Source organism: Hippocampus guttulatus, chromosome 13 (genome assembly GCF_054856545.1).
Source record: "Hippocampus guttulatus isolate MCC_2025c chromosome 13, RoL_Hgut_1.0, whole genome shotgun sequence".
NCBI classification, from domain to species: domain Eukaryota; kingdom Metazoa; phylum Chordata; class Actinopteri; order Syngnathiformes; family Syngnathidae; genus Hippocampus; species Hippocampus guttulatus.
In genome coordinates this window covers 12,779,078-12,802,053 of record NC_141273.1, presented here as the reverse complement: position 1 = coordinate 12,802,053, position 22,976 = coordinate 12,779,078, and the positions used below count along the sequence as shown (strand labels likewise).

The following is a 22,976-nucleotide window of genomic DNA, read 5'->3' as shown; positions in this document are numbered from 1 at the left end:
CAGACATTTTCTAAATTCAGCAACACGAGAGGGTTTTGGGGCATTTCAAGACGTTTTTGCCTTTCAAATCAGATTTAGAACACTTCAGTTTAAGGTCACAAACTAATGGCCAAGCATTCTCTATTAGGATTTTCTAGTAAAGAGCCGAATTCATGCTCCCATCAATCTCAGCAAGTTGTCCAGGTCCTGACGAAGCAAAGCAGCATCAGACTATCAGACAAACAGCACCACATTACACTCTTAGCAAAATGCTTTTTTCCTGAACTTGTCTTTTTTTTGTGTGCTTTGGTGCATCCACGGCAGATGTAATGCAAAGCATACCTTGCAAAAAGTTACAATTTTGTCTTATCAGTCCATTGAAAGTCACTGGTGGTGTAGTGGTACACTTGCCTCACTTGTGTGTGGAGCAGGGTGGGATTGGTTCCCACTCAATGACGGTGATGGTTGTTTGTCTCGATATGTACCCTGTGACTGACTGGCGATCATTTCAGGGGTTCGTCTGCTTTTTGCCCGAAGTCAGTTGGGATAGGCTCCAGCAACCTTAGCGACCCTATTCAGAATAAGTGGTGTTGAAGATGGATGCGATTGATGGATGGATCAGGGCATTGAATCTTCTTTCTTAAGTCTTGGGAATCAATCAGCTGTGTTTTGCTAAAGTAAGATGAGCCTTAATGTTCTTTTTGGTCAGCAGGGATTTTTTGCCATGGAAGTCTGCCATGGATGCCTTTTTTTGCTCAGTCCCTTCCTTTTTGTTGAATCACGAGGACTGACCTTAACTGAGGTGAGGGACCCCTGTAGCTCTCTCCACATTGTGCTGCATTCCTTTGAGAGTCATCACTCTGCTCTTCGGATGATTTTTGGAGGCCGACCACGCCTGGGAAGGTTCCGAGTAAACTTCAACTTCTCTCACCAAAGTTGCTGTTTCGGGGAAAAAAAAAAATCACCCGCAGTCAGTCCTTTGATGCTGACTGAAATGAAACCTTTTGAGGTCAGAAATGACGACAGTTTGGAGCATATTATTCTAGAAGATTTTTCGTCCGACTCAAAATTGCACAACTTTTGAAGCGCTGTAACTTCGGGGCAGCTTTGTACAAAAGTCTCTGGAATGCAATGTCATGGCCTCATTTGACTTCAATGCTGCACTCACTTCGTCTCTGGGTGACTCTCCATGAAAATGTACTCATTCAGGGGAAAAAAAATAGACAGGGAATAAAAAACGAGGCAGTGTTTTCAATGCGTTTTTCCTTGACTTTTTCTCCGCCCCGGAACAAATGATTGCTTTTTATTGTCTCTCACACCATTTATTATTATTATTATTATTATTTCCCTTCTTGCCTCCAAGTCATTGCTGAACTAAACTACCTTAAACGTCACTGGACTCAAATCAGAAGTGACTGATGCGGACTGTAAGGTGAAAGCACCTGCCCTCGGGAGGTCTCCCGCTAATTTATTTCAGGCCATTTTTTAATGTTTTATTGACAGGTTAGCAATGGCGTAGGGATGTCTTTGAAAAGGAGCCACTGCGGTTATCTGTGGAACATTGGGACATGAATACAGATTTTTTTTTTCTTCATCCTTTCCACCTGGCTTTTTTGCGTGTGTGTTTTGCCCTTACTCACCTTCCCTTTTTGCGTCCGTCCTTGCAATAATCACAGCGGTTCATATTGGATTTCGCTATTCTGTGAAGGTGACATGGGCAGGGCACAAAGAAGAAACGGCAAAAGCAAGGAAACAAAACATCCATCCATCCATTTTCTACATCGCTTATCCTCACGAGAGTTGCGGGTGTGCTGTATCCTGTCCCAACTGTCTTGGGGCAGTAGGCGGGGTACACCCTGAACTGCTTGCCAGCCAATCGCAAGGCACACATAAACGAACAACCGTTCGTGCTCACAGTCACACTTAGGGGCAATTTAGAGTGTTCCAATAACCTGCTATGCATGTTTTTGAAATGTGGGAGAAAACCAGAGTGGTGAATCGGTTCCCACTCAGTGACGGTGTGAATATCAGTGTGAATGGTCATTTGTCCCTACACATGCCCTGCGATTGGCTGGCCACCAGTTCAGGGTGTAGTCTGCCTTCTGCCCCAAAGTCAGCTGGGATAGGCTCCAGTGACTCCCTGCGACCCTGTTCAGAATAAGCGGTGTTGATCAATTTCTTGACCTTATTCTCAAGCAAAACAAATTTTCTTGTAATATGGCATAATTTTGACGTCACAATGCTTCTACAAGTAAAAGACACTCGCTTAGTTAGCCATTAACACCCTTGCTGAAATTTTTTTGGGCTGAACATAATGTGATGGAGGATCTCCAGTCAGGTTTTGAGATGTATAACACATAGTCAGCCCTGTTCTGAAATTTTAATTACATTCTCCTGGCTAATGACACTGGAAACTGTTTTGTTTTGGGGGACCTGACAGCATGGACCACAGTATTCCGTGGTCTCGCTTCCAGCAACGGGTAGGCATTAGTGGTTGCACTCTAGAGTGGTTTAGATCAGAGTTCTTCAAGCAGGGCTTTTGTGTTAGCCTCGGATGCTTTGAGTCCCATTCTGCCCCACTGTCGTGTGGCGTTCCACAGGGTTCAATTTAGGGGGCCTTGCTATTTTCGTCATATTTGCTGCCCCTGGGTTCCAATTTAAGAAAGCATGGTATTTCCTTTCATTGCTATGTGCAAGACAGTCAAAACTATGTCCTGCTGAGCGAAAAGGATGCTTTCTCCTTCAGGGCACTTTTGTCCTGTCTGAGGGAAATCAAATGATGGCACAAAACATTTTGAACAGCAGTAATGGTGTGACTGTCTGATTTCTACTTTATGCGCAGCTGAGGTTGTTTTTAAAGTGCTCTGTAAATAAAGTTGAGTTGCAAGCTCCGTGCCTGTTTGTTTAGGCAACTGTAGAACTTTAACCCCAATTTTTTGTTAAATTTCTAATAAGCAACAGTGTTTACCCTACAGTTACTGTATTTTGTGGATCTAGCTGCCCATCATGGAACAAAACATATAGCACTTGACGGAGTGCAGTTTGTCTCAGGACAGGCGTGTTATTACTTTTCTTAGTCCCAAAAAAAACGTTGGTTCTGAAATATTGACTTTCTGGGGGAGGGGGGGGGGGCAATGTGATCATGGAGAAGAAAAAAAATCAACGATGTCATGGCATTGCCTCAGAGCTCTTAGATTGCTTTGATATCATCGTTATTGGTTTTGAAACGCACGTCATTTCTCTGTGAAGAGCTCCGCTTACGTTCACTGGAACCACTGCAGTTTAATTGCAACCATGTGCCTGCGCTACGAGCATGCAGCCATCAATAATCAGCCTCGTAACCGGGAGACAGCGCAGATACAAATCATATTTGGACAAGAGAAGTGACGGTACATGACATTTAGTTAAAATTTGAGTATTTCCTAGCTGGGGCCACATGCGAAAGTTTACCCAGAAACAAGTGGAGAGGAAATCGGGTCGGGGGGAGTCATTTCCCATCATGTCCAAGTTATTGATGACCCTCAGATTTTACTGGGAAGCCGCGTTCTGTTTAAAGTTCATTCTACATCCACATTCATTACTAAGGTACTTGGTGTAATTCTTCCCAGTTTTACAGCGTCCGCCTGCTTTAAAACTTTAGTCCAACCGTTCGGAGGCAGCAGATTTTTGTTTCTGTACATTTCGACAAGCTATGTCAGAAAGGTTCCAGGGCCAGTGTCCTGAAAGGGTTCTTGTGGGATCCTTCACGGTCCCCAGGTTGAGTCCACGGGTCCATTTTGAAAACATGGATGGCAGAGGTTCCCACAAGAACCCTTTTGTGACACCAGTCTAGGAGGTTTATGACAACTTGTCCCAAAAAAAATATATATACACAGTATATATTATTATCATTTTTGGGAAAAAAAGTCATTTTTCTGCATGGATTTAAGAAGCTGCACATGCAAATGAAATGAAAAAAAGGTTTACGATACATTCTTTTTGACCCTCACCACAACTAAGTGACTTACTATTCAAGTACACGTTCACTTCCATCCACTGGCTTTTCCTCCATTGGAAGCCATCGCAGCCACTTTCTCTAAGCGCTTTAGGCTAATTAATTTATGGCACTGCACTGTGACATCCTTTCAGCAATTACAATGCGGTCAAGTCGCTCGTCTTAACTCAATTCATTCAGTTTTTTCGGGGACACTTAGACACTAGTTGAGGCCTCTGTGGAGAACCACAAAGTCACGAGTGCTAATAATGCAACATAACTTCTCTTGCCAGTAGCCGTTTATCACATTAGTGCTTGTAATCATGTTTATCCCCAAAATATTATTGACGAAAAATAATTTTCTTTGTTCATTTGTCATTGCAAGCAACAAAAAGTGACAGGGAGAACTATTAAATGCACATTACAATAGCTTTGTGTTCAACAAACAAGCCAGATTTCAAGTTGCGTCGAAAATAAACTTGAGAGTAAATTGAGACGAGAGCATCAAGCGAGTGGTCTTTTTTCCCTCGCTTGTTGTGCAGAGCGCCGTCCGCAGACTTTGCGGTAATTAAAGCTGGATGGAACCCTATCGAGTAAAGCTCCTTATGTTTAATGCAGTCGGCCACGGATGAGGGGGACGGTGGCGTCGGGGGGGGGGGGCATGGAATGCAGCCTTTGCACATGTAATACTCCACCCTCTTCCCTTCCCTCGTGTCCACATGGGAGAGGGATGTAAAGTGGTTGTAGGGATGTGGAGAGGAGGTTGGCACGCTCTAGCATTCAGGGACGTTAAAAAGCATTTGATCGTGTGTGTGTGTGTGTGTGTGTGTGCGTGCGTGCGTGTGCGTATGTGTGATATCCGAGAGGGATTTGGTTCATGGCAGATAGACCATTGTGTAAAACGCTCTGTGTTGTACAGATCAGCTACAGTAAGTGGAGCGAGCAACCACGGCACTAAAACAGAAATGTAAACACATACGCTCGCTCACACACACACACACACACACACACACACACACACACACACAGTCTGCGGGTAAACAAGCCGGGGTTGAGACTAATGTGTCAAATGCAAGAATGACATGCAAAATCAGGCAGGTAGACATCGCCGTCATCTGCCTCCAACGAGCCAGGGATGCTTGTCCTCGAAATATGATTTTTTAAATTTATTTTTTTTACTGCATAACACAAGCTAGAGTGAACTTCAAGTGATTTTGTTGGGGTTTTTTTTCTTTGCTGAGACTTCTTTGATGCTAACCTCTCACTTTTCAGGTGGAATATTTGACATTCCTTCTCTAATGTGTTTGACCAATGAGCTCAGTTGAGGGGGTGTTAGTCTACCCAAGAGATCAATAACACCCCATCTGGTCAATTCATTCGAGACGGGCAGTGATTAATTACGCTTTCCTGGCCGTCGGAAGGCAGGAATGAAGAGTTAAAAAGAGCGGTGGGGAAAAAGAAGGCCACTGGCCTGTGGTGGCGAATCGTGACGGAAAGCTGACGCGTCCTTGAAAGCGGTTTGGCTGAGGGTGGCTTGACAGGTTAGCCATTAGCAAGCCCTTACACTAAACGTGTGTGTGTGTTGCTCTCCATGGAGAAAGACAAGTACACATTAACACACTTGTAATTCTTAATTTAAGTTCATAAACTTGAGATCTGAGTGCCTTATGACTCAATTCAACTCACGTTGCAAAAAGCAGCAAATAGTGAACAATTCATCAGTAACGAGGCTTGAAGCTGTCGAATTTTACTGTCGAACTAAAAAACTAAAATAAAAAGAATTTTAAACAAATATGACTTAGGAAAGTCCACTACGCTTAACTCATGTAAAATGCCATTGACGTGTTAACAGTTAGCATTAATAGTTGTGGTTTTAAAAGCAATGCATATTTTAACACAATCAGTGGAGCAACACAGGTAGAAGTTAATTGACCAATGTAATATCACAATACTCACAGGAAAGTATTCTATTTCCTCGATGAAAAACATTACAGCATCTTGCTGGGTTACTTACGGGAGTAAAAGAAGAAGCACAGCGTTTTTTCTTTCGTGTCTGCATGAATGTATTGCGTAGTGTGATACTGCATCCCTGTGTTCAATGTGGGCAAACTAGATGGAGTAGCACAATCAACTAGATTGCAGCATGAAACCATGAAATCAATTTTTACTTCCTGTTGAATTAAAATGTCACTTCCTGTCAAAAAAATGTTTACTCGATTTTTTTTAAATCACGGATGAAAGTTAAGCTTTCTATGTTTTTGCAATCAGCATCATAAGTACCTTAAGTACATTCAGGGACTGCTGCCTGCATGGGAAATGTTCATCCATACAACACGCCAATATTTAAATACAGCTTTGCTGTTCCTACGACAGTTGAATCAAAAACAAAGCGTCTCACTGGTGTACACCCGAATACCTCATTGTTCATCTTCGATTTTCTTGGACGTCAACATGGTCACGCTCCTTCACGACACGTGCTGGTTTTATACTAGCACAAAGGTGCACGCGTCAGCGCTCAGACATTAGCATAAAGCTGAAGGGATCCAAATTAGGGGCCCTTTCAAAGCCTCGCCAGTCAAATTGGGGAGAAATTACGAGGTGGCTGTCGCAGAGGGCTGACGCCTGCATAATTGCGGCGTGCGGCATCGCTTGGCACACCGAAGAAGAGGAGGAGGAAGAGGAGGAGGAGGCGGCGGCGGCGGCGTTGCGTCTCCGCTGATTGCTGCTATTTAGCTCCTTCATCGTGATTGCGCTCACGCCGCCCGGGTGACAGGTAGCTGTTAATCCTTCGTCGTGCCTCGTTTGTCTTTCCTCCGAGGCGGCCACATCTTGTCAACTCGGCGCAAAGTCCAAGTGCTTCATTTGGGCTGCGACAATTGGAGATGAGCCCCTAAACGAGGATGTGGCAGCATTTGCCGGCTAAAATTGCACATGGGTCTGAAGGAAAATACGAAAACTTGGTTATTCCTTCCGCACTAGTGCATATTCCAGGTCAATTTTGACCCGGGCTAAGAATATCTTCATAATCATTGTCGAAAGCAAAAAAATATATGAATAGCCTGGGGAAAATGTATTTTTGCCGGCACCAATGTGAATCCTGTGTCAAGGCACCCAGCCATTTCTACATGATTTCCGTTCCTTATATTGAGTATGAATAATCATTGTTATGCAGTTGTACTCGTGACTTTTCAAAGACCAACCGGCGCACGTTTCCGTGGGAACTTGTGCATATGTGGTGGGGACACAAACGGCGCTCTGGACTGTTTCAAGTGCCTCTGAACACTGTCACCACTGTCCCAGAGAAAGCGCACGCATTGATGGAATTTACAGTTTCACGCTTTCAGGATTTCCACCATTTTCCTTCATTGAACAAAAACTAGTACATCTAAACTTCCAGTCGACAATCTCCATTTTAGAAGAAACGTTGTAAGTGCCCCAACTATTGGCATACAAATTGTAAAAAGTCAATTTTCACTTTTAAAGAAACCCTGACCGATGCGGATGTGGAACTGGGAGTCGCGGCTTGGAATTGAAGTGGATTTACATGGGACAGGAGATTTGAGCCAATCTCTTTTTCGTCAATGGACGCTACAGCTTCGCGTTTGCTTTCAAAACTTAGCTTGTAGCAGACGTGTGCACATTTTCAGCATGACGTCTCTGATCCACTGGTGAAAGGACACTTTGATCCTCTCCTCTTTCATCTATAACTGCTTCAGACAACAAAGTCTATGCAGAAAAGTGGTGAAGATTGCACGACTGACTGTGTCCTATGTGTTGTGTTGTGTTATTTTTGTTATTTTGACTTCAAAATGGCGCCGCGTGAGTGGCTGCCTTTCCAGCAGCTCCTATATTTTGTTGTTCTACTTCTTCCTTTCATAACTTTGCTGCTGTGAATCGGGAATTTCTCCATTGCGAGACTAATAAGGGTTTTCTTATCTTATCTTAACCTTATCCCAAATCCTTAACCTAACTCCCCAACCCACCTTGACAACAGAAATGTTCATCTCTTTTCTTATATTTGTCCGTTGCATTTTTTTTTTCAGTCTCCAACAAAACGAAAGAAACTATTTGGGTAACAATTTGCTACGAACTGAGTGCCTGGTTTCTGTGACAGCCATAACTTGAAGATGCAATCCATCTCAACAGGATAAAGACGGCTCTATTTCCTTTCATTGATATGTCCCAACCGGGGTGGGGGGGGGGGGGGTGTCTAAGCAGTGTTGCACAAATAGGACGATTTGGGCTTGTGTGGATGGAGGGCAGCCTCACACGATGGCAGCACAAAGAGATAGGATGGATTTGTAAGTGCTGGCAGAATGCTTTCAATAAAAAGGCACGAGGCTCTTCATGAATGGACTATTGTGGAGCCGTGAATGGAGGCTTTTTCGCTTTCTGCCTTTTGCCGACGATGAAATCCCCCACACTGTCCCCCTCTAAAACTCTGTTCACCTTTTCCCTTCGGAAAAACAAAACCAGACTGTCGTCAAGAGGAATGGAAGCAATATCGCTACTTCCAACGTTAACTTTTGGAATGTACACCAAAACATGTTTGCGCTTATTGAAAATTTGGATGCTTTGCCAATATTTGGAGCACAATATTTACCAAATGTTTATGCAAACTAAATGTGATCCATTAAACGGCTGGAGAGCTTGGGAAAATTCTATAATACACATTTACACGACCAACAGTTTTCCAATCAAGCCAATAAAGACAGTCAGGGGCGTGTTGGCCATTGGTATGTTCAGGAGAAGTCCCGTATGGCCAGATTGGCTGCTTCATATGAAATGTCTCAAAACTGATGTGCAAGAAAAGAAATGTAGAATTTTTGAAAATCAGGATTAAAAATACATTTAGGGACACATAAACCCATCTCAGATGAAAATTTGCCATTGACCTATGTAATCAACAATGAAAATAAGAACTAGAGACATGCATGAAGGCTTAAAAGTCTTGAAAAGTCAGAGTATGACACAAAATTGGCGAAAAACTACCGCACCACCCAAAAAAAGTCTCTTAGTCTGAAGTAAATAAACGCTGCAGGGCAGATAACACAAATTAGAAATACAGAAACAGATTTACAGAAAGGACTATTCCAATAAGTACATATAGAAACATCTAAAAAGTTAGAAAATAACATTTACAAAAAAAATTAAGAAATCTGAAAAAAAAAACAAACCCCAAATTGCTTCCTTTTTCTAAACATTTTTCTGAAAAATGTGTCAGGAAAAATCATTAAATTTTAAAAGCACAGCAAGTTTTTGAAAAGAAAAATTCTGAAAAATGGAGATGGCTGGATAGATGGATAGAAGAAAAGGGCCCCTAGTACACTACCCTGAGGAACAACACAATCATGACATCAGACATTTAATTAATTAATTTAGATAGCTCAATCGAGAGATGAGAAGTCAGGTGGATACAGTATGTGTCAATTATTGTAATCAGCCCGAGTTGCGTCGACCCTGGAAATATTGTCCTTGCTCTCACCTCCACCCCAACCCAAGTTCAACATTTGCCGAGTTGATAAGCAGCGATGGAGTATGCGGCGTGGCACCTCGCCAAACCAGCGTGTTTATTTATAGCCGTCAATATTTAATTGAGTTTACTCTAATCTTCCGTCAGTGCTCGCACACGAGTCTCCGCTCGCCCCTTCAAGTAGAAAAATTAATTGGAGCGCAGATACTGAAAGGAGGCTCGTCTTAATTGTTCGGGGAGAGCAGGTAGCGGCTCGAGTGTGGGCATGTGCGCGCTGACACACACACATATGCAGGATTCTTTTGCAAACTGCTGCGACCCTGTTCATTCTTTTAAGTAATATTTGCTAACCTTCCACTGAGATAGTTAACGATCTGCCGTGTCTCCAAATACGTTCAAATGTACTTGAAGGTGAAATGTTAAAAACTTTTTGCGAGCCATGAGGCGTTCCGATCGTTTTACGTAAATGTGAATCACCCAGAAAAAGTGTTCACCAGTCGGGCGATCGCTCACTATGCTGATGTTTGCCTTGGACATTTTCGAAGGATTGTTAGAAGCCGACAAAAGCAACCGTCCTTGGATCAGTTCTTTACACAACTCCAGGCAAAAAACACTTCTGAGAGAGAACATGAATTAAAGAGGGCAAAAAAGCAAAAAAGGATGAGGACGCAGTTAAAGGTTAAATGATCATCCTATATAATCTTTACTTTATTCTTTGTTTTTTACATTGTGCACAACTCTCACTTATTGTGCAAATGTCTAATTTGTAACATGTGTTTGTTACATATTTTGATGCATTTTTATGCTTTAGAAAACATTTATGTCTGAATTTTGGGGGGCTCGGAACAGATTAGGGCATTTACATGGAAAACGCGTCTATACTTGCAAACATTTCTAGTTAACAAATTTTTTCCAGAACCAATTAATTTCATAAGTAGAGGTACGACAGTTATTGCAAATATGGCCAAACGTATTTGCAAGTACCTTCGAATGTTTTCGGTAGCCAAAAATATTTGCTCGGCGTTGGCTATTTTGTACTATTGTTTCTTCAATCAACGACTGTAAGAAGAAATACTTTGAAGCTTTGGTCTTACAAAGTTAATCATGGTTCACCTTTTTCATTTTGAAAATCAAGTTTTTGGAGGATCAGACTGTATAGCCGCAAAGTCTCTCCCGATAGAAAGTATACGACAATAATGCGGGTTTGGACGTGAAGGAGCTTTGTGTTCCCGTTGTCAACCCGCAGGCCTCGTAGACAACACACTTTATGTTTTTGGCGTGTCGCTTTAAGGCGGATAACAATCCATTAAGGTGACAAGAGTGGAGGTTGCGAGCGGGAAGAAAGGAGATTTGATTTACAATCAGAGATGTTGTGCATACTGGAGGGTTTTTTTTTCCTTCTTTTTTTTTTTTTTAATTAGAATTTTATTAAGAGTCTTTATATAGTCTCCTCTAAGCCGCCACGATCAGCATTATCCCTGTCCAAACAACACACTGTCAATCTGAGCCTCACACGGAAAGCATGATGCCAGCGAAGGGAGGGAAAAGTGCACAAATGATTGGATTTAGATTAGCGGGGCTCTTTTTTAATGGCTTTGAAGTAATACCACACCGCAGCCTAAAGTCGCCCGAGGCTTATACATCCATTCCGTGTGTGTCGTGTGTGTGTGTGTGTGTGTGTAGGCGCATGCGCGTGAGTAAGAGAAAGAGCTCTATCGCTTAGGTTCTTTGTCTTCTTAGTTATTAAAATATATATTGGACTACATTATTATTATTAAAATTGTCATTATGGCATTGTCTTGTATTATTATCACAATTACGTGAATGATTTGATTTATTTTTGAGATTTTTTTTTGTTATCACCCAAGTACTCTATATAATGGTACTTTACAAAAAAATTGAATTCTCTTTTTTTCCTGTATTTTTTTTCCCGACATTTTCTGAAGTTATATGAAAAGATTTGTATTGATGTTTAGGTTTTATTTTCCCCCAAAATATATATATATTTTTGCAAACATTCTGAGAGTGCTAAAATGTTATTACGATTACTGCATCTCTTTACAATTTTCTTAATCATTTTGTATATATGCATATATATGCAAGTTTTTTTTTTTTTTACCACTCTGGTGTTTTGAAAGGTACATACTATCCACCACCACCTTGCAACGTGACACATACAAAGAAAAATTATTTTTACCCATTACTTTTTGTTTTCAGGCCATACATTTAAAAATAAAAATAAAAATAGCATTTTCTGATTATTTGTCATACTGGTACGACTCGGTCTTTTATCTTTTGAGTCATCGTTTTCCATGCATAGCTTCCTTTGCGTTTTGAAAGGCACTTGGGATTAAAATGATCAACATTACAGTACTTTTGTCTGTTTTCCGTCTTCTTTTAGAGCTGTGATGAAGCATGCTTGTCATTAGGATTAAAATGCAGCTCATTTGTGAAAACGCCACACTTTGATTGCTCAGAGAAAAACAGCCCATTTATATATTTGTTGCGAAACAATACGTTACAATGCTGTTCAAATAGAATTTACGATCTGACATGCACCCACAGGACAATAAGAAACTTCCTTCATTTCACCAGAAGGTCACTGAACATGTACTTTGCATGCATTGCAAAGGTCACTTCAGTGCCCAATCCACTCTGGTCTCAGATAGGTTACTGCTACCCTTAAAGGGCATGCCACGTACATATGATATGAAACAAAAGATTGCAGTTCAGGAACAAGTTGAGTAAACCGAGTACTATTCAGTTCGCCGTGCTTGGTCAAATACGCCCTCATGGACTGTGGTTTTTTTCAGTTTTGTAATTCACTTAGCATTGGTTATGTATGCTAGCCAGACGGAAGAAAGGCCTTACCCTGTGATGTAATGTCATCCGGGTCCAAACGGGTTAAACGTTGAGCGCTATAGTGAAGGAGTTGAGAGAGAAAATGTCATACATAGACACAGACAGAGTGCGCGCGCGCACACACACACACACACACACACACAGTGTGTGTGTGCTGTACATATATGAGCGAGTACTCTTGTATGTCGACATGCGTTGCTGCACCATTTGTGTTTAATCCATTGCTTAAAGGGTTATAGCACTGAAACATAAATGTGTTTAGCGTTAGCATTAAGCGAAGTTATGTGTGTTTTTTTTTAAAGACACATAGTTCTCTTTGTTTTGTTTGACAGTAAACTTGAGTGGCGAAGACCAAGTGGGTACGCAGGTGAATTGCGCCTTCCGCCATCTAGTGGGAAAGTAATCGTTCAGCCTGTCTCGATTTGTCACTCGTTTAGGGAGACGCGCGAAGGCACGTTATTTGAGTCAAATAGTAAATCATTTTTGGCTTGATGAAGTGATTTCCCACAGCGCAGTGGTTGGGAATCACTGGAGCCGACAACAGAGTTGACGGGAGATGTTTTGGGGGGGGGGGGGGGTCGAAGAAGATAAGAGCTGACATGGTCAAGTCCTCTGTGGCCTCGCTTTCCTTGGTGGACACACACCAGCCGCTAGCAATTATCTCTGCTCCCAAATACCCGTTCTTCTTCTACGGGAGCAAAAGGAAGAACGTTGGCCGCCATTAAATGGACAAACGGTAAGCACACAACACTGACTTATATCCGAGTTCAGTGAGTGGAGCCGAAAAAAACAAAAAAACCCCAAGCTGGGTTCGGGTTAAAATCATAAAATCCTTATGGATGCTTGTAAATATTGCAATTATGTCAATTTGGCAATATTCAACACGACAACATGTTTGAAAATTGAGTTGGTCATATCTATGCATCTGCTTGGTAATTTTTTTATTTTTTTTAATCAGCCCAAATTGTGCGTACAAGTGCTTCGAGTTCCTGAGAGGGTAACATGCTTTGAAGCCTCTTATTCGTTGCTTTCTTTACAAGAGTCTGATTGTGCATCGCTTTTTTTTTTTTTTTTGTCAAGAGTCACTGCTGCCTCCAAGGAACTTCTCAAGAACACTTCCTACTTGTCTTTGATAGCTGCAAATATCACAAGCGTTAAGTGGCAGGGGATTCACAACATTTTTTTTTTTACCTCACATTCACACCTATGGCACATTTTGGTTTCCCTTTCATTTACCTTCAGCTCCTGTTCTCCGATTGGCATTAAGATTAGTGGCCACAGTTTGGATCCGTTGACTTTACACTATTTTCTTCAAAAAGCTCCTTAGCCGGCGCGCTGCCTGTCAACCTGAGACGTGGCGACCTTTGCCGTTGATGACCCCCCCTCCTCTTCTTTTGCTGTTGCACTTGTGGCCGCAGCCTCCCCCTGATGCAAGACATTAGGCGTCTAATTGAAGCTGACAGCTGCGTCAATTGGAACGACGTCAGCCGAGTGAGGGGAGATTGTGCAATAATTAAGAGCAGCATCGCGTTGCTCTGTTAGAGGGAGACATTTTTCCTGCAGTTTGTTTCGTCACTAGGTTTTATGGACAACTAGCGGCACACCTACTCAAGATTTCGATCACGATTTTCACACTCAGATTGTCACTTAACATACCTAAAAAAATGACATTTTTATCTTATGAATTTCTATCATTTTTGCCTACTTTTTTAAAAAATTGTGATTATATAATGGCCCCTCTTGAAAGAAAAAAACCCCCTCCACCAGTCGCCAGTGATGAAAGGCTCCTTTGAAATAAAGGTCGATTGATTGAGATGGTCGCCACGCAGGAAAGAAGTCCCCATCAATAAAAGTGGGATGCAAATGACGGAGGCGCACAAAGACAGAAAGAAACAGCTGCACTGTGATGAATGCCCTGCATTCATTCCACAGGAAGCTGGTTCATCTGTCACGACTGATGCAACCCTTCCACACACACACACACACAGCTGGGCTTGTCGACAAATGCTCCTTTGATGCGTCTTGCTGGGGGCCAAAGCTGCCGTCAACATCACATCCTTTCGACTTCCCGTTTTCTCAATAGTCCCCTCAATTCATGCGGCTGTGAGTCTCTCCCCCCCCCATCTCCAGTCTGGTCTTGATATTTCCTCAACTCTCTGTCGAATGGAAACCCTACGCCAATTCATCCCAAGTTGAAGGCCTCCTCCATCTGCAGTTAAGTGGGTGCCTTGATTAGGTGCCCCTGCTAGTCCATAGTTGATGATTCATCATGTGAAATTACTTTTTTGATTTGATGAGGCGTTTTGTGTAGACTTACTTGATCCTCCCTGATGACTTCTTAACAAGTAGACAAACACTCCCGAAAAAATTCAGACTCCGAAATCTTCACTATAAGGGTGGGTAGAATGACTTGGTGTCTCAATACTTTTGTCCGTGTTACGGGTGACTGCTTTCGCCTACATACATACATACACACACACACATATATATATATATATATATACTGTATATAGAGCTTTCTCTAGTTTTATTTGCATATATTTTACTACTCTCTAAACTCCATATGAGAGCTTGTTTGCGATCATCATCTAAGTGTCTTTTTTTTACCCTGAGCAGTTTGAGAAATGGCCAACAATTCCCCAAATAAGAGGTAAAATGCCCTGACTGAAGGCCACCCCCCCACCCCGCGTTAAATTAAAAAAAAATGCATTCAATGAAAAGCATGCATTTCCCAAATTTCTATTTTTAGCCAAAGCACAGTCGTCTTTTTTGGGGGGCTCTTGTCTACATTGAAAATGAAAATCTAGCTTTACTAGCTAGCGGTCAGATGACCTCTTGCTAACTTGTTTCGGCAATCGTAAACTCCAACGTTTGATTTCAGGAAATCAAATGACTTACCTTGAAGGCCAAACTGTGAGGACAACGTCACCAAAAAAGGTGTTCAAAAAACAAACCAACAAAGAAGCAAACAGTCCAGTTGAGCAGTCAGATGAAACTCACACGATTCTTTATTGCACACATTTTTGTTTCCCTTTTTACCTTTTTTTTTGGCACGAGCAACAAAAGTGTCATTACATGGTTTATTTACCTCAAAATTCTCAGTCTAGCCCCTCTATTGTCAAAACAACACAATAAAATATTCGACTTCACATAATCCTCCCCCCATCCCACAAAAAAAAAATCACACAGATTTTAGTGCACCACTATACGGTTAACAGTAAATATAATACTGTAGTTTAATAATGAATTCTTTAAATGCATAACAGTTGAAAAAAAATGAGAAAAAAATCCAGTGGGGCAATTTCTTTCCACAATTTGGTTGTATTTTTTTGTTCTTTTTTTGTCGAGTGCGACCAACCTGCCGTTGAACTCACTGAAGGAATGTTTGTTAGCCAGAGACAAGGCAAGATGGACAGATGGGAAACGTTAGTAGGTCAAAAAGACACTCAATGCCCTGAGACGCGTCTTTTTTTCGCAAAGAGACGGCGGCGGTGGGGGCGGTATGACATTGGCACAGGATGACATACCCTAGTCCAATCAGAGGCACAAACTTAAAAAAAAAACCAAAACGATCACTTCCTTGTGCGTTATCCCCCTCAAAAAAAGAAAAATAATAAAATAAACATGATGAAATAAAGGGCGACAGAAAGTAGCACTTAAAGGATTTGTCAGAAAAAAAATTATCAGGGAAAAAGGCACTCTTGTAACAGTTTAACAGTAAGGCAGCAACATTTGGTACTTTGGAGGACAATTTGATGCCTGAACGTATGCATTGAATTTTGACTGGACCCGACACTTCTCTTAACGAAAAAAAATTATGTATTTCCTCAAGTAGTGGCATTTATTTGTGGAAGGCATCTATTTGTAGAAATTACAGGTGCTACAATTAATCGAGGAATCGGTAACTAATGGTTGATCAAATTAATCGTTAACCCTTTCGGGGACGACGGTTACGACAGTGGACGGCATAAGTTATGATGGTACAGGGTGCATGAAAAAAAACACATTAAAAATGGATGGACCATTTGAGGTGCAGCCACTATTCGAGGAAATACGGCACCTAAAAAAAACTGCAGATTTGTTCTTACAGCTACTAATCCAGTCTTGACAGGAGTTCTTAATAATTCACTTAATTTCCTATGAAGATGCTAACGCTGATGTTACACACACCTAATCCCTGTTGTGTGCTTGAGGAGGACAAACTGAGCAATCAAGTTTATTTTTCTCTTTTCCTTTGTCGTGAGGATTTAACCCAAAACGAAAAATGAGGTAACAATGTGTAGGCGTCCCTGGCAATGATAATAAGGATTAATAATGAAGTTAATATATTCCCCATGTGTGTCGTGACAATACGTCGAGTGGCGGGGGAGGGGACAAAAAGGATTCAAAAGCCAGGGATGACGCAGCAGTAGACTGACGCGCTGGCAGTGTTTGAGACGAGAAAGAAAGAAACAAAAAAATAAGTTCCAATGAACATAAATACAAGATAGCTGGAATCCATTATGGGCTTTTAAAATGGAAGGGGGAAGAAAATGGTCGTTTTGATCCCAAAGTACTTCATATACTGCTTTGAAGCTGCGGTGTGGAACCTGTAGCCTGCGGGACATTTGTACTGTATATTTGTTTTACAAACGGTTGGTTAAAAAATACAAATACAAAAATAGAGCTTCAGGAGTTGTCTTTGGTCGAGCTCCGAGCTTGTGCAGCTGAACTATTTGGCTTTCATGGCGACCAATTACATTCATTAGACAAAAATCTCATCACAAATTAGCATCATCCATCTGCGTAGTATGTGCGGGACACATTTTCGAGAATCAGTTTGTCTTTGACGGACCCCTGGAAATGGCAAAGATGACTGTAAAACGGTCCCTTCAAAACTTTTGAAAATTCTTTTCTGGGTTGATTCATAAGGCATGTTGACCACATTGCATGTTTCGGTGGGAAAGTGGCAAGGCCTCTACCATAAGTGTCTGCACATAGAATTGTGTCGATGCAGCGTTGTCGTCATTTGCCCCTCGGGCCTGAGGCGCTCCGATAGTTTTACGTAAATGTGAATCCCCCAGAAAAAGTGTTCACCAGTCGGGCCATCGCTCACTATGCTGATGTTTGCCTTTGACATTTTCGAAAGAGTTAAAAGTCGACAAAAGCAAACATCCTTGGATCAGTTCTTGACAAAACCACTTCTGAGAGAGAACATGAACTAAAGAGGGCAAAAAAAGATGAGGGTGCAGTTAATTTAAATGACCATCATTTTTATTCTTTGTTGTTGTTTTTTTACATGATGCAATGCTCTCATTTATTGTGCAATAATCGAATTGTAACATGTATTTGTTTCATATTTTGATGCATTCTTATGCTTTAGGAAACATTTATGTCTGAATTTTTGGGGTGCTGGGGGGGGGGGGGTTGGAACGAATTAGGGCATTTACATGGAAAACGCGCCCCTACTTACAAACTTTTCTCGTTAAGAAATTTCTTCCAGAAGCAATTGATTTCGTAAGTAGAGGTAGCACTGTAATTCAAGAGACTCCTGACCTCTACTCTTGCTTTAAGCATTACGGAGGGAGGCTCCCGAAAGGTATTCGCTCTTCTCTCAAGAATGCGAGTGATGCAAAGTGTTCACCAGACAGGAAACAGCTGCAATACCAGCATAACCAAACTCCCTTTTTGATACTTTCACCGCCGATGACAAATTGATCTGCTCTGGGAAACAAATTCTTCGGCGATGACCGTTTCGGGTTGGGGGAGTTTGAAGCCGAGAAGAAGAGCTCGTCACCGTCTTGCTAATTCCCAGGATTGCGTGACACAGAAGGACAAAACAAAACAAAAAAAAAACAAAAACGAGAGGAGTGGTCTCGAGTGGAGACGCAGCAGCGGTGTAGTTGGCGAGGGCAAAGGTATGAAGAGTGTCAGCAGATATCACGTTTTCAGCACAGAGGTGAGAAATGCGTGAGCAGGAGTGAGGGACGCGTACCAACTCGTGCACTTTCCAGTTAGGTGGCGGCGTTGTCTCACTGAGTGGAACCTGTTCTCATGGCAATTTAGTAGGACTTTGTACGACAAGTCTCACACTTCAGAAACAACTGTTCAATGTGACGAAAGGGCGATTTTACCGTTGTTTCATTTTGGGGGCGGGAAGGGGTCACTTACCACTTCACTATCAATGAGGATGACTGTGTCAGTATTTGGCGAGGAGCATTTTGGTGTCAATTGTAACAAATGTATCTGTTACTGTACATGCACCGTATTTTCCGCACTAAGCATTCGATTTTCTCAAAAGCCGACGGTGCGCCCTCTAATCCGGTGCGCCTCATATATGGATCAATATTCTGATCTCTTGGACGTGGTTTTTAAAATGTTCTGTCAAGTGTTTTGTTACAGCTGCAGCGGTTATGAAAACTCTTTTGAAATGAAGCTGTATTGTATTCCCTTTAGCATAGCCCCATCTAGTGGGTGCATAATGCAACCGCAGCCGCTATTGTGGCTTCCATCCTGTGCGCCCTATATAAAAATAACAATTTCAAAATAGGCCATTCATTTAAGGTGCGCTTTGTACTGCGAAGTGCCTTATAACACGGAAAATACGGTATTTTCCCCATGGCTATGTATTCTTGCTTTTTTTGCTCCAAATTCGAAAATAGGTCGAAAATAGTCCCGATCGTAACAAAATGCTAACATTTGGACGATTCCCTACATAAAAATGCATGAGAACACGTTAGAGTATGTGTATGTATATGTGTGTGTGTGTGTGTGTGTGTGTGCGTTTGCGCACACAGGTGTGCAGTGTCCACGAGTCACCATTAATTCTGTTAGTCCGTGAACCAGACCGGGTCAATACATTCATGAGACTGGTTAAAAACACAAGACAAAAATAGCGCGTTAGTAAAATTCTTACTAAGAATGTTTTATTAAAGTAAATGCCAAGAGGTTAATAAAGAGAGAAAAAAAATTCAAAATAACAGCATACACCATGTAAAACTAAATAGCAAGCATGTAAAAATACTTATGACAAGAGAAACTAAAAGTAGCTCATGAGTTAAACAAGCTGGGCATGAAAACAAAATATAACATTTCCCAATGTGTAAAAGTGAAGGGGGGGGGGGGTGCGGATAAGGAGGAGAGTCAGATTGGGAGGGGAGGGGGGTCATAAAAAAGCACTCCGAAACATGATTAATACACATATAAAATGAGATTAGAAAAATACATTATAAACCTGTAACAATGGCTGTTAATTACATTATCATACATGTAGAGTAGGCAGGCCAGAGAGAATACGAATTTTTTGTTTTGTCCCCCCCCCCACCCCCCAACCTTTTCATCACCTGATGGATGTTACCCAAGCCACACAACGTAGCGCGTAACATCGCAGGGGGAACTTCTCATAATACTGTCGAATGCTGTACAGCCATTTCCACTTATATTGCATTTCAATTTTTTTCCTACAAATAAGAGCAAGAATAATGAGAGTAACACTGAAAACAAAAGAAGAATTTCATTGACCATTTCGGCTCGATGAGAAAGCCATGAACGGAATCGGTAAAAATCAGCGTCGCCGGTGTTTTCAACAATTTGGTTCTTTTATCCAAACGTCGCAACGGTGGCTATTTGTCGCCAAATTGTGGTTGTTGAAACCAACGCGGTTGAACTTGAACAAATCCTAAATGTATTTTTCTCAGCTCACGATGCATCCGACTGCATTGCTACTATCGGCAGTGCCGTTTAATCCGACGGGGAAGTACGGCACGCTCACACACGCTCAAAACCAAAAGACTAAAAATCAAAATTTAAAAATTCATACGATTCTCAAAAAAAAAAAATCAAGGAGATCAAAGCCTGCTCACACAGCAGAGTAAAGGGCTGTCGAGTAAAAAGAAAAAAGAAATCGTAGGAAGACCAAAAAAACAAAACAAAACCATGGCACATATTTAGCTGAGTCAGCTAATTCGGGTTGCATAGAGTTAACGCGGGCTGCCGACGCCACGCTCCGCTCTGCGCCATCTTGGGTGGGTGCTGGCATTTCTTTTTGTTTTTTACGCTTCTCGGAAAAACACCACTCTTGATAAGGCACTTTTTGCTTTTATTTGATTCCTTCCTGTATTTTTTATTAGATTTTTTAAAATAAACTCTTCTTTCCAGTTAAGTCCAGGCCAACAGCACCTCCTCACCCACTAGTTCTTTTTTTTGTGTTTGTTTTATTGTCTTTTTTTTAATCAGATGTTTGTATCTGCAAAGTATCAAAAGCTAAAATTGGCAAAAATAGAATTCCTTTTTTCCTCTACTCCAGCACCCTGTACTGTAAAATTATCAATTGTTTTTTTTGTTCGCTTCTGTGTATGTATTTATATATGCAATGGCGTTATGTACATTTTGATATATATATTTATGTATATGTATATAAGACGTATGTATAAAGCAATTTGAACAGGCAGGCATGGCTTTCACATCCTATTTTTTTTTTTTTGTTCTTGAGAGAGTTCAACAAAAGGATCTCAGAAGATACGAGATGTGACACATTGTGGATGCGCTCGCACGTTGGCCTGACACAAAAAATGGCCAAGTATTGAATTAAAAACGACAATTGGAAAAAGGTGGGAGGGACCCTTCATTTCGATGCTAATCCAAGGAGTCGTTTTGGTGTTTTTGTTTTTCCTCCTCAGGAATAAAAAATTCAACCAAAAAAAAAAAACCATGTAAGTAAAACAAAATCAAAATGCTAACTGACTGGCTTTCAAGGCAGGCACCACAAAAAATTCACACCTTTCCAAACTTTAAAAACAGCCCTCTGTGTGATGCAGATGCACAATGGCAGATAGCTCATCATAATTGTACTAAAATCATCGGGAAAAAAAAACAAAACCTTTGGCTAAATATTCACACGTAATACTTTTTTTTTTTTGTCTTTTTGATCACAGCTCAGCGAACTCATTGAGATCTAGTTTGTTCTAAATGCATCAGGCACTGTAACATGGATGAAGTGGGGATGGCAAAGCCTCCTAAACACCATACTTTCGATGTAGTATGTCAAGAAACACAACCATAACATTGAAAATTAAAAATAACAAAAGAAAAAAAGCACACACGCATACGTAAACCCTTCATCCCAAGTTTGGCCCATCCCCGGCGTTAGCTTTAGCAGCCTGCGTCTTTCTTTGTCAATTTAGTCCAACAACAAAAAAAAGTGTCAACTGAATATAACACAAAAATAAACAAACAAACAAAAAAAACATACAAATTGTCACCCCCAAAAACATAAAACACAAAACTAATGAAACAAAAAGCGCATTATTGTTTGCAATCGTTACAGCCATGCGGTTTAAAAACAAATCAAGACAGAAAAGCTTTTTTGTTGGGCTGGGCGAGAGTGAAAAAGGGCAGCACACCCAGAATGTGTCATAATTACAAATCGGGATGACAATTTCAACAAAGTTAAGGTGAGTGTTGATGTTCTCTTTCCTTCTGTTTCTTTTTCTTTTTTGGGGGGGGGGTTGATACTTGGGACACCACCCCACCACATTTCTTTGTTTTATTTTTATTTTTGGAGGGGCATTGGCATTCTAAAACCAAATGGTTGGCGTCCAGGTGTGACAAAATTGTGGCGGGGGTGTAGCGGGTGGGTTCTCTGGTTGGCATCTTATTGCTATTTAACATCAGTGCACATGTATGATTAACACCACAAAAATCCCACCCGCGACGCGTGACTGGTGGAGAAAAAGAAAGAGAAAGAATGGGAACGGAACTCAATGAACAGAATAAAAAAAAAAACGAGGAGCACACAACTTCATGTGGGCGTGACGTTTTTGTTGGCGTGTTAGGGTTGGTGCCTCCCTTCTCTTTCTTTCTCTCTCTCTTTAGTCACTGGGAAAGAGAGAGAGGCTAGCAAAAAGGCAAATTACCAGTTAACTGATCAGCAGGCAGGCTGGGGGGCGGCTCGTCATTGGGTGAAGAGTTCAGAGGTCAGAAGGTTCATGTTAGTTGCCGGTGGCGGCTATAGGTGGTTAGGAACAAAAACAAAAACAAACAGAAAAAACAAAGATAGAAGGGTATTAGTGTCAGCAGGAAGAGACTGGAATGACATCATTTTGAACAATTAAAAAAATGATAATAATAAAAATGAATGCAATCTGTGATGTGTGGGCCCCACCGCACCCAGCCGCTGCAGCGGCTGGTTGGATTTTGCGCCCAGTGCCCCGCAAAACATAGAAGCAAAAAAAAAAAAAAAAGGGATGGACAGACAAACAGAAAATAAGTTGCGTATGAGGCCACGTCCACACGCAAACGGCAAAATTGACACGTGTCATTTCAAATGCGCGCTTTTGAAACAGGTGTTATTTTGCGATGAATCGCGTCACAAGGAATGAAGCGGCGACGCGATGGCTGGCCGGTGGCTCATTTTGACAAATGACAATGCCCGACGGAAGCGTGGCGGGAAGAATCGGAATGCACAGCAACGAAGCGCTTCGTGTAAAACGTTGCAGACACCAGCTAACGTTAGCGTCAAGCGTTCCAAGTGTGAGCAAGGCTAGCTTGTCGAAGCAACTAGCTTGAAAAGACAGAAGAGCTTCCTTACATTGAACAAAAATAGCTGGGGAAGAGCTGGGTAGCTAAGCCGAACTCCCTGGATCGAGTGATGGGGAAGTGGTTCCGAAAATGGATGGATTGTTGGAAGATATAGGGCGTGTTGAAGTGTGG

At 41.6% G+C, this 22,976-nt stretch overlaps 1 protein-coding gene across 2 annotated transcripts in view; it reads right to left on the bottom strand.

Annotated features, from left to right (window-relative positions):
* Positions 1-15,272: 15,272 nt before the first annotated feature.
* Positions 15,273-22,976, bottom strand: part of qkia (QKI, KH domain containing, RNA binding a) — a 74,553-nt gene continuing 66,849 nt past the window's right edge. For both annotated transcript variants that reach the window (XM_086128151.1, XM_086128152.1), the window contains exon 8: positions 15,273-22,272. In XM_086128151.1, the coding sequence (XP_085984277.1) occupies positions 22,256-22,272 (17 nt within the window). In that variant the 3' untranslated portion in view covers positions 15,273-22,255. The remainder of the gene's footprint in view (positions 22,273-22,976) is intronic.